At 43.6% G+C, this 12392-nt stretch overlaps 1 protein-coding gene across 2 annotated transcripts in view; it reads right to left on the bottom strand.

The window, feature by feature from the left end:
• Positions 1-289: 289 nt before the first annotated feature.
• pik3c2b (phosphatidylinositol-4-phosphate 3-kinase, catalytic subunit type 2 beta) overlaps positions 290-12392 on the bottom strand; it is a 31394-nt gene continuing 19291 nt past the window's right edge. The window contains exons 15-32 of one of the 2 annotated variants that reach the window (XM_041979960.1): positions 10808-10996; positions 10637-10730; positions 10302-10396; positions 9355-9535; positions 8935-9042; positions 8443-8535; positions 8242-8371; positions 7409-7545; positions 7158-7327; positions 6724-6880; positions 6438-6547; positions 5252-5444; positions 4946-5070; positions 4745-4862; positions 3744-3819; positions 2643-2749; positions 2402-2530; positions 290-2309 (exon numbers count right to left, since the gene is read on the bottom strand). In XM_041979960.1, coding sequence (XP_041835894.1) covers positions 2118-2309; positions 2402-2530; positions 2643-2749; positions 3744-3819; positions 4745-4862; positions 4946-5070; positions 5252-5444; positions 6438-6547; positions 6724-6880; positions 7158-7327; positions 7409-7545; positions 8242-8371; positions 8443-8535; positions 8935-9042; positions 9355-9535; positions 10302-10396; positions 10637-10730; positions 10808-10996 — 2404 coding nt within the window. In that variant the 3' untranslated portion in view covers positions 290-2117. The remainder of the gene's footprint in view (positions 2310-2401; positions 2531-2642; positions 2750-3743; positions 3820-4744; positions 4863-4945; positions 5071-5251; positions 5445-6437; positions 6548-6723; positions 6881-7157; positions 7328-7408; positions 7546-8241; positions 8372-8442; positions 8536-8934; positions 9043-9354; positions 9536-10301; positions 10397-10636; positions 10731-10807; positions 10997-12392) is intronic. The other variant, XM_041979961.1, reaches the window with a different exon arrangement.

Raw genomic sequence — 12392 nt, 5'->3', positions numbered from 1 at the left:
TGCCTGTAAAGTTTTTATGTTGTTGCACTATATAGTTTCTATGTTTTTATTGTGAATGTAATTGATGATTGAGGCAAAGAAATTTCCCCTCTAGGGGGTGAATAACGCTTATCTATCTAAATGATCAGATTATAACTTGTCAGTAAAACTAATCTGATCATTTCTGGGAAGATAAAAATTCTGTCAAATTAACAAAGTTCTGGGAATGTCAAACTTTTGTTTTACATTTTTGTTTTGTCTAAATTGACACTGGAGAAAGGAGAAATGGAAGATGACAAAAAAAGAAAAATATAGTTTATAGCTTCAAGTTTATTTTTTTAGTGCAAATAATGAAAAACGTTAAAACTGCGGAAAAAAAAACTGGTCACATTTTCCCCTGTACAAATGCTCAGTCTCACCCGTCAGCAGGTGGGCGGTGTCACCACACACACACACACATACACACACCAGTCCTTCACTTCATCCTGCTCTGATCTGATGAATCAACATCACCTGCAGGTCTGAGTCACCTGTGTGTGTTTTCCGTGTTTGTATCAAGGAAATTTCCTGCATATTTTCCGTGTCAAATTTCAGACTTGATTCTCAGGATGATTGGACCCTGAACCCAAAGTTAACAAGTTTATAACAAGCTGACCTCCATGCTAATAAAACTCAGACCAGAAACGCCTGAATTACATCTTCAACCCTTCTTCTGACAACAGTGACGCATCTCCCTGTTCTCAACCACCATCGAGTCAGGAAGGAACCTGATCACTGAATCAGTCCAGTTTCTCCAGCTGATGAAGCACAAACAGTTAGCTTTAAAAAGTTTAGAAGTTTTTATTTTCACAGCGTCTGTTGGGTATTTTTATTCACAGTATGAAGGATGTTTGTCCAACAACATGATCCCACTGAAGAGCAACTTCGCTCCGAGCATCATGGGAAACTCGGGAAACACTTTAAACCTGACAGAAAACTACAAATGCTGCTAATGTGGACTAAAAAAGGTGCGTTCAACGTCTGTCAGTGTGTGCTGTACTGCTTTGCTTCATGCAGGATATGTCAACATGCTCTGTTCTGGTTTTTCTCTGTGAGCAGGTGTTCAGGTTCTGAGCGCGCTCAGATCAGCAGCAGGTGTGAAGAAGTCACTACAAAATCCAACATTCAGCTCCGACAGCATCCCATAATAACCCCACTGTCTCTGGTATACAGCGCAAAATTAATCAAGTCCATTTTAACATCCAGAAAAACAAAGTGGAGATGGAAATGAAGCAGCTGAACATCATCATCCTCCTCCTCTACCTGCTGTCTGTTAGCTTCATCTCATGTTCATCAATGTTTTAATTTCAAGACAAGAAAAGTTAAAAAACATTAAAAATCTTTCTGAGTTCATGAAATTAAACAAACTTCAAGTTTCTTTACAATCTTCTGCATTTTTCACCTTCTTCCCTTTTTTTTCTTCCTCTTCCTCCACTGGACAATCACTCCTTTCCAGCTTGTTTTCACGTCATCATCAGTGTGAACAGTTCACACTGAACAGTTCACACACTGAACAGTTCAGCATGAGCGGTTCAGATTGAACAGTTTGCAGTGTGAACAGTTAAGTGTGAACAGTTTGCTGTGAAGAGTTCGTTTTAAACTGTTCAAAATGAACAATTTGTTGTGAAAAATTTGCTGCGTGAACAGTTCAGAGTGAAGTTTGTTGTGAGCAGTTTGCTGTGAACAGTTCGTTATGAAAAGTTCACTGTGTGAACAGTTCAGAGTGAACAGTTAGCTGCATGAATAGCTTTGTGAAAAGTTCGGTGTCAACAGTTTGTTGTGAACAGTTCGTTTTAAACTTCAAGGTGAACAGTTTGTAGTTAAAAGTTTACTGTGTGAACAGTTCAGAGTGAACAGTTGGAGGAGTGAGTCAGTTAGTTGAAGGTTAAAGAGTCAGTATTCTTCCATCGGGCTGTGATGGAAATTTTCACATTATTAATATTTTAATCCCAAAAACTACATATAAACCCCTGAAGAGTCGTCCCCCCCACGCTTTCTGAGGGAGGACCAGCCACACGGCTTTGATTTAGAAGGACTTCCCTTTGTTCCTCTGTCCTCCAGAGGAGAACCTTCCTTTCTTGTTTCCTGTTTCCTGTCAGTCAGTGGGCGGAGTCTGAACCAACACCGCCCAACTTGTGCCAGTCAACCCAATGCTGACCCGGGACCAGCTTCTTCAGAGGGATGAAGGTCTCCCCCAGCAGGGTGTTCTCCCAGAAGGCCCCATCGCCCAGAACCCGGAGGTGTATTACCCTCTGGTCCAGGTCCCCCCGAGGGATCCGCTCGTACACCAGCTGGGGGACAGAAACAGAAATTCAAGATCTAGATCCGCTCATGGTTCATCACGGAGATGACAGTAAAACAGAAAGTGAGAATGTGTCGTTACCATCTCGTTGTAGGTGGGGTTACAGGTGCGGCGCGCCGCCTTCGTCTTCCTCTTGCTCATCTTCTGTGGGTCCGGCAGTAGGTACAGCTTCACGTATGGATCGGGGTCGGTTCCGTCCTGTAGGGGCTGCTGCAAGCACAACACACAATAAATAATTAACTTTAAACACAAAAATCTATCAAAATGATGAATAAAATTAGTCAAACAGCAGGTACAAACACACACACACACATGCACTGACCAGTCCTCTGATGTGCATCACCATGATGAAGAGTTTGTCGTTCCTGTAGGAGATGGACAGTTTGACTTCACCAAGTTCTTTCCCCGAGGCTGGAGACCAGGAGATCTCTGAAACACACACACCAGACACTGATCTCATCATCGACTCCTGAATGAATGCAAAAGGGGCTCAACATCAACTCTTTTTTTATTTCTTATCTGCTAACTTGAGGGTATGCAGGAGGTAAAGTGACACAATGAATTAAATATTTCATTCAATAATTAAATGTGTCATTAAATAATTAAAAGTGACACAATTATTAATTAAATACATCATTAAATAATTATTTAAATGTGTCATTAAATAATTAAAATGATAATTAAATACATAAATGTGTTATTAAATGTATCCTTAATTCATTAAAATACAAATGTATTTGTATATTGACCACAGAGTGACTGAAAGTTTAGAAGTACTCCACCGCTTCTCTGGAACCAGGACACAACAAGCAGAACACACAGCGACCGAAGCGTTTGGAGTTTGACCAGACTGCAGTTCTGGAGCATCAAGTAGAAGTTCTGTTTAGAACTTCCACATTCAAATCCGCTGCTTCTCTGAGCAGCTCCTTCACGTCGCATACTGCCTGATATTCTGTGTTAATAAAAGTTTGTTCTATGGGTTTCTTTAATAGAGTATCTAAACCAACGTAGAGGAATAACGCCACACAGTGTATTGGAATGTGTTCACTAGCTCTGCATTGATCCATTATCTAAAGAGCATTTGCCTGGACTTGTGGAAAGGGCAACCAATCAGATAAAATAAATTCATGATGCACTGTTGCAGTGCATCATGAATTTATTTTATCTGTCAGCCTAGCCCATCAAACTCAGTGGGCGGGGCTAATGCTAGTCCAATGCTTTGGTCCGTAACAGAGGCTGGAGAGAAATGATAATGGATCAATGCAGATCAATGCCTCTATATATATATATATATATATATATAAAAAAAACTTTTTCTTATTTTTTGATATAGCATCCTGGTTACCATGGTGATTGCTGAGACACCACTGTTTCATCAACCTTTTTCCTGACGCACACACAGCTGGTAACTGAGCTGACGTACCTGCTGGCTTGCTGCTGGTGGTTCCGGTTCTGTCATCTCTGGGCAGCGGGTGGAAGAAGGTGTAGACCAGGTCACACTTGAACACACAGTTTACATGACTTTAGTCACATCATAGTTTTAAACATCCTTCAGGAATCAGCTGATTTCTGTTTGTACATTCCCTGTCATGATACTAACATCATGGTTCTGGTTTCAGAAAGAAAATCTTGGGCACAGAGGACGACGGTAATGACTCTCCAACTGCATGAAGCTGAAAATGGTTCTGACCCGTTGAATCAATGATGACAGTCTGTGGCCTTCTCATTTAAAACCAGTTCTGAAGTCTGTAGAAAACCAAACTCATATCAACAACGGACTGTTTGATTCAGTTCTGACCATCAGGTACCGGGACTATGTTTAAAAACCAGGTCCATTTTTAGAAACCTTAGCTTGTTTGAACAGTTATTTTTATATTTTTGACTCAGCAGAAGAAGAGAATAGTACAATAAACTTTACTAATCATAGACTTATTGTTACGATCTGATAAAGCTTCCAGTTCAAACTGACTCGGTTCTTCTGTCTGCTGCCGACTAGTGATGAACAGAACATGGACTGATGCAGACTGAGCACTGGGTGAGTTTAGCATGTGAGCCACACCGAAGACAATTTGCTGTCAAAGTCTCTCTGACTCTGATGTTTTTTTCCTACGTGTTCATAGTTTATTGTGTGCACCATGGGTGTTTTTGTTGAAGTTTCTGTGCCTGGCTGAACTGAGTTCTTACTTAAACTGTATAATAAAATCTAATTCTGATTCATCTCCAAAGATTTTTTTACTTTGATGAGTTTTGGACACACTTATTTTAATGAAAGATTTTACTTAAACCAGCCTGAAGCAAACTGAGGACTGAATTTACCACGGTAGTGTGCGTGGCCTCAGATGGAGAATGACACACTGTGGTCAGGAGAGGTGTTACACCACCGGTTCAACATGTTAGAACACATCCGACATCACCAGGACTCACCTGAGCAACCTCCGACGCGGCGTGGATCAAATGCCAGACGTAACCATTCAGCTCATCCTTTCTCCTGTCGGCCGTCGCCTCACCACGGGAACGACCAATCACAAAACGGCTGGGGAAGCTGTGGGCGGGTCAAAAAGAAGGGTTAGATTAAAAGGGAGTGTGTGAGTGCATGCATGCGAGTGTGTATGTGTGTGCGTGTACCTGGGCAGTTTGGATGAGGGGAAGATGAGTCTCAGTTTGCTGTGAAGTTCATGAAACTCTTCAAACGTCCTCTGAACGAGCTGAACGTCCTTCTGACCGTCACGCTCCACCTTCACCACGAAGGCCTGACACACAAACACACACACACACACACACACAGTCACAGTGAGTATGAATTTTGACCCATCAGCTGTGAGCTCAGTTCTGTTCACCTGAAAATGGATCTAAAAATGTTCAGTTTAACTATCTAAGTTGCGTGTTTGGGTTCAGTGTGAAGTTGTTGTGGTAATGGGTCAGCTGACTCACGTAGCCCTTGCTGGTGCGCACGTGTCTACAGATGTAGAGGTTGGCGATGATGCCATCGCTTCTGGCTGTGTGGATCCTGGGGGCGAAGGACAGCGTGGGGCGATCTTCAGACGAGGCGAACTTCATCTGAGCCAGATTGTGGATGAAGAAGTTCAGTTTGGTGGCGACGCTGCCCAGACTGGACTCGATCAACCTGCCGGAGGACGTAGAGAGAAGGTAAATCGGCTGCGTTCAGAACAATTTCAGTTTGAACTGAAAACCTCCTGATCCACAGATTAATTTAAAGGGGCCTTCATGGATAAATGAGGGTGTCATCTGAATAGAACAGAATAAAACTTAATTGCCATTGCAACAAAATTACAAAATTAGCAGTGATAGCGTTAAATTTAGCGGAGAGCCGCAACAATGTGCTTCTAATATGTGCTGCAACACACCCAGTGGAAACCAAACCATTAACTAAAACGGCTGCGAATAGCAGCGGAGGCCACAGTGCAGCCGAAACATGCTGCGCACATACCCGGTGGAAATTAGGGGTCAGACACCTAATTGAAGCAAACGGAATGATGGTCTGGCTGCTGTGTTGTGCCGAACAGATTTGCTTTGCCAAGGTGAGCTTTATGGGTATAAGGCTCCTCTTGATAAGACTTTTTTTTATTTCTTTATTTATATAAATATATTGTTTTATCTTATTTATCTTATTTACCCCGTACCCACCTTGAGGGCGGGCAGAGGAAGGCTGCAGCCACAGCCCCCTGCAGTCACAGGGCACAGGCCCCAGCGGGCCAAAATCGGCACCAACCACCCCACAAGCAGAGGGCATGCACCATACCCAGGAGGACCAGGCCCCCCCAGACAACCCATTTTGCATGGGCCAGCACCCACCCCAATGTTCCAGCTGCACATCCCGGGGAATCAGGGCACCATCTACCACTCCTCCCGTCCTCCTACACCCTACACCCACCCTCCATCTATCCACCTCATAACCCACAGCCTCCCCTGCGCCCTACCCATATACACTCAATTTCATACACCCACACTAAACCCTCCCACCATGCCCTGGGGAGACATCCCCGGAGGACCAAAGAATAGCTATTAATGTTAAATAAAAAAAAGTTTCTCCTCAACACTGACATGCAGATCGGTCATCTGGATGTAAGGCTTCACCCATAGAGGGGGGGTCTGTTACCTGGTGAAGTACATGGTGGCGTCGGCCTCCGACTCGTGAGGTCTCAGCGCGTCATAGACGTATTTCAGATCATCCAGATCAGAGAGTTCAGGAATCCCACAGGACAACATCTGGAGACATAAACACAAATGTTCAGTTGCAGCTTGGATCTGGTTTTGGATTTCAGTCTGAAATCCAAAACAATTTCAGAAAAAATTTCATTTCTCATTTCTAAACGTCCATGTTTACATGTCAGAAAACAGCCCTTTGTACTTTGCGTGTGTGTTTGTGCGTGTGTGTTACACACCAGGCCCAGCAGGTTGAGGAACAGATGTGTGTGTTTGCGGATCAGGTTGTACGCCTCACAGCACAGATCCACAAAGTCATGGAAGCGACTGGACGGTTTGTCTCCTCCGTTGATGACGTACGCCATGTCGGAGGTGAAGACGAAAGGGGCGCGGTCCCTGCAGGAGAGACGGTGTACCGATCAATAAGGTGATCAATAGTCTGTTGACAACACCCAAACCTCTGCAGATGCATCAGACAGTTCATGTTCCCACAGGTTAACACCTGGTGGACAAATCTTCGGAAAAACATCCAGGAGCTGACAGCTAATATTGATCTGATCAGGCATTAAAGTAAATCAGAAGTTGGGATCAGTAAAATCTGTCAGTGCCTGAAAGCCCTGCAGAGGTCTGAGACGGTTGTCAGGGAGACACCATAACAGCGGGCCTCTCTCACCGTTTGATGTTTCCAAACATCTGCGCGTGTCCCAGGAACTTCCCGAAGTCGATGTGGAACATGTGACCGCTGGTCTTCAGCATGATGTTGTCGTTGTGGCGGTCGCAGATTCCCAGGATGTAGGTGGCCACGCAGCAGCCGGCACACGAGTAGATGAAGTTCTCCACCGCCTGACAGGTGAGGCAGCACAGACATGGAGGGTTGAGGTTACTGCTGACTCTTAGGGGCAGAGGTGAAAACAGGTGAGTTACCTTGTCGTACTGCTCGTCAGTGGGGTTGTGTTTCTGCAACCAGTCAGCCAGCGTCCGATCTTTGAACGATCCCGTTACTCCGTGTTCCACCTGGATCTTCCTCAGAGTGTCGGCGTGAGGAATCATCTCCACCATACCTGAGAACGGTAAACACATGTGTCAGTCATACCTGAGGACAGGTAACACACCTGTTATACCTTTATTTATCTTTTTAATTATGTAAAAAGTGATATTACAGTGTCTATTGTGCACAGTTTATACAGTACATGTCCAGTTGTGACAAAAAAACAAAAATAAATTTAAACGGAACGTTACAAATTCTGATGGGAAGCTAAATTTGTTTTGTTAATAATACTACAACAACAACTACTACTACTACTACTACAACTACTACTACTAACAATAATAATAATTCAACTATTACTCTGACTAACAATAATAAAAATAATAAAAATTTTCATCATTACCATAATAATAGTAACAATTATGAATGAATAAATAAATTATTGTGTTATTGAGTCTTTGACCTGCTGACCACAGTCTAGGGGACGTGCCCAGAACAGAGTTCACCTCAAAGTTCCGACATCACTTTCAGACAATAAACACGACGACAGTGGAGGAGATCATGATAACTTTCATTGTCAGAAAGAGATATAAAGCACAGTTGACGGCAGTGGTCTGTGCTGTCATTAAATACAGACCAAATTATGCACTAAAGACAAACTAAATGTTCTGTATCCATATGTTGCGTAGAACATAAGTTTAGTCACACCTGAGAACAGGTAACTTACACTGTTCCACATGTCCTGCAGGTATACACCTGTGTGCCTCACCTCGCCCTCTGCCAGTGGAAAAACACTTGAAGATGACCATCCTCATGTCCAGGCCCTCCTGGATCCAGATTTTGTTCATGATCCGTATCATCTGTAGAGTCAGCATGTCCTGCCTCAGGTCGTCTCCTGACTGGACAGAAATGGAGATGTCAGCTCACCAGGTATCAGACTACCTGTCACGACGGTCAGGTATGCTCTTACCTTGAAGATGACGTTGATATTGTCTCCCAGTGGGTCCAGGTTCTGGAAGGACAACTTGAGAGGGACAGCATTGGAGCTGAAGAAGGAACATGACTGTAAAACCACAGAAGAAGAGAAGATTCACTACAACCAGTCATAGGATCTAAAGAAAATTTGAAAAGGATCAGAGATGGAACTAATGGAAATGTTCTCTGTGTTTCAGGTTTCTTTACTAATTCATCCTATCAAAGCTCATTGTTTATTGTTCTTTCTCAGACCAGACCAGGCTCTGGTTCTGGATCATAATACATAGTGGTCACAAAGTTTTAGTGGTACTGGTCGGCCCCCTGAACTAGAAAGCATAGCATCGGAGCTACTGTAACATCAGTTTTTGGGACTCATAACTGGTTCCAAGTTCTGGCTCGGAACCAGAACCAGAACAAATTTGGTTAAAAAACCCTCAAACCAAATCAGGAGACCTACTGAGCTGTGTCTGCGCAGGTGTGTGTGTACCTGGATGTTGATCCCCGTGACAAGCAACGCCGGGTTCAGAGGAAGTCTGCAGCTGCTGTTCACTGAGAAGAACTGCTTCATCTCCTCTAGACCGTCCCTGAGGACAGACTACAAACACACATTCATCATCATCATCGTCGTCGTCATCATGTGAGGTCATTGTGCTGCTGCTGCTTCCTGCTGGACAACATTTACTCTATGTGAAAACAGTTGGTTACTTTAGCCCAGGGGACCACTTGGGCTGATGGCCTGCAGGTTTTCCAGGTTTTTCCCTACTGGTTTAAAACCTGGTTTAAATTAAAAGGTTCTCTCATAGCTTGGTGCTAAGTTCTGCAGATTCATGTTGGAAAGTTTGAACAAAGTCCTGAAACAATCCACCACATTTGTTTTAAAGTCATGAGACATGATGGGGTCACTCACCTGTCTGCTGGACGGCGTAGCATCACGGACTTTCTGAGCCACCTTGGTGAGGATGGAGACAAGCCAGCACTGACGGTCAAACTCCTCCCGAAGACTTCGACCGGCGCAGCACAACAAAGCTGCCAGCAGGTGTTGATAGCGAGCGCTGAACTGACTGTCCTGGAGGTTGTCTTTCAGCAGCCTGACACAGACACACAGATTGTTTATGAGGGGAGGATGCATCACTCTGCAGTGTGTCGGGATCCAATGTGTTCTGATGCTAATCAGAAGAGGATTGACAAGAAAATGAGGCTCATCAGGGAGGGAGGCATTTTCTTACAATCCCTTGTGCTCCATCGAATTTGTCAGCAATATTAGCAAGTCTTTCTCCTGTTGGTAAAGAAGCCACATAAAGACCAGTAAACTCTTCACAAGGGACTAAATCAATGGTTGGCAGTTCTGAGTCAGAGCGGGGAGACGTCAGAGCAGAAAAAGTTAGCTGTGAGAAACTACCTGTTTAATGATACTACAAGCGTTAGCATCGTATCATTTTAAATTTTCTAACTGTGTACGATTTGGGTTGGGCATACAACTCAACATGACGAGTTCAGCAACGTTTACTTAACATAACTTTTTGACAGATAGTTTCACTTTTCATGATCAAATATGATCCACTCAGCAAAGGTTCAAGGCTTTTGTTTTACTCATCAGTTTACAATGGGCTGTGAAAAAATCCCTATTTAACATCAGATACATAGTCTTGTTTCTTTATTTTCTTTTGTTTTCATGTTCGCATCAAAAACAGAAATTAAACTTAAAGAGCTATGAGGATTGTTCATGTGATTTTACACATTTTAGTGTTTTGAATTTAACTAACGCATAATAATCTTGATAATCATTAGGATCGTAACATGGTTACGTAGAATGGTTACACCCCAACCAGAACTGAGCGTGTGTGAGCAGCTCACCAGAAGAGGTAGTGAGCGATCCGTAAGTCTCCGATGGCTCTCCGTAGGAGGAATCGAACCAGAGAACTGTCCAGGTAACACTCATATTTCAGCGCCTGAGACAGGTGGACAGAGACAGACACGTCAGCTGAGGTCTTCAGGTGGACTTCAGCCGGGTCAAAGTTCTGATGATTGACAGAAGCTAAAGGTACTAAACACGGAGAATGTTTGAGGTAGCAAAACATTAAACTAAAGACTAGCATTATTTTTACATCAGAACCATAAGATAGCAACAGCTCCAAAAGGTTCTGGTGACACACTGGACTCTGACTGCGCAAAGCCTGAGTTCATGTTACCTGCACCAGCTGAGGCAGAAAGTCCAGCAACTCCGGGTCTGAGATGGAGTCCATCCACTGGACCGCCGTCCTCCTCAGCTCCTGGTCCGGGAACCTGAGACACCGGATGACATCATGGTGAGATAATCACACCTGTTCATAACTACACAGCCTAGCTGAGCAAGCACTTACGAGGCGTGCAGCAGTCCCAGGGCGTCAAGGTGACCCAGACATGCCCACTGTCTGAGCAGTGCATAGATCTCCGGCAGACAAGCCCACTGCCAGCAGGGGGCGCTGGCCAGAACCAGAGGCAGTGCTGCACTCTCCGCCTGACAGAACGCCTTCTTCTCCCACAGCAGCCGCTTGTCCTCCGCTGTCAGCCTTCACGCAAAAAGATGCTCATTTTAACTTGACCAACTAAGTTTTTTTTTTTCATTTCTATTCTCCAAGAACCTGAAGTTGGTGAGGTCACCACCGCAGCGCGGTCTGATCATCAAGAATCCCATCAGTTTTCTAGAACTGCCGGGAATAGCAAATAGAGCAGCTGTTTTCTATAAATTGTTTAACAGTCTAAAAAGAGATATGTGTGAAAATTTGAGGAGCAGAGAGATCTGGGCAAGGTGAGAAGATTGGAATAAGATTCTGTCACATGCCAATAAATACATAAGGGAGGCTAGGGGCAGATTTACTCAGTATAAATAAATGCATAGGTGGTATTTTACTCCCTCTAAACTTCACAGAATGGGTATTATGTCTAATAATATATGTTGGAAATGTCGCTCAGAACCAGGGACATCTGTGCACGCTATATGGGAATGTGGGGCAGTATATACCTTTTGGCAGAGGGTTTTGGCCTCACAATACCCATGTCACCAAGATTATGCTTATTAGGGGATTCATCTGTCTTACCGGGAATTTCAAAGTATGATTTAGTGGTTATTAAAGTGGGGGTGATTACAGCTGCCCACGTAATTCTTAGTGTGTGGAGGGATCGGGCTCCTCCAGATGTTAACAGATGGAGGGAAAATTTATTAAGGATTGTGTCACATGAGAAATCTTTGGCCAGGCTTAATGATGATGTGGAAGATTTTAACAGATAATGGGATTCATCAGATTGAGGCTTATAATGAAGAAGGATATGTTTGTTTGTTTTGTTGTTGTTGTTTCGGAATTAGACTTGCCCATTTAAACTTGGGTGGCACCTGATTTTTGATGACTGTCAATAATAGACCCTAAATGTTAATATGTTGAAGCAACAACATGTAAAGTTGCCAGTTCACGTTTAAAATGTTCAAAATGTAAAATAAATAAAATTTCAGTAAAAAAAAAATCCCATCAGAAAACAAAAAGCTAACAGTCTTTTTTTTCTCTCTCTTACTTCATAAGCTAAGATCTATCGGTAAGGACTAAATTTGAGCAGCCAAACTGTGCCTGTTTATTGACAGATGAAGTGATCCAGTTCATCTGAAACCATGTGAGCTGAGCTCAAGTGTAAATCAAACCGGCCTGACTCCTCAGAGGAGTGTGGACTCTGAGGGTCTGCTGGTTCCAACAGTGGTGGAACGAGTTAAAGGAACATCCAGGTACAGGATCCAAAGATTCCAGCTGTTTGGCTTTTCTTCTTCCTGGAGAACATTCTGGTACCTTCTCACCAGGTAAGTAACCTAAACAGACCAAGCTCATCCAACCAGACTACCTTTCTTTACTCTGTGGTCTGGTTCTGATGGTGAACCAGAGTCAGCATTGGCACCCTGACCTGTCTACAGTGACCAGACCA

This window comes from Melanotaenia boesemani, chromosome 3, assembly GCF_017639745.1.
Source record: "Melanotaenia boesemani isolate fMelBoe1 chromosome 3, fMelBoe1.pri, whole genome shotgun sequence".
Lineage (NCBI taxonomy): Eukaryota > Metazoa > Chordata > Actinopteri > Atheriniformes > Melanotaeniidae > Melanotaenia > Melanotaenia boesemani.
This window is presented reverse-complemented; position numbering and strand designations above follow the sequence as displayed.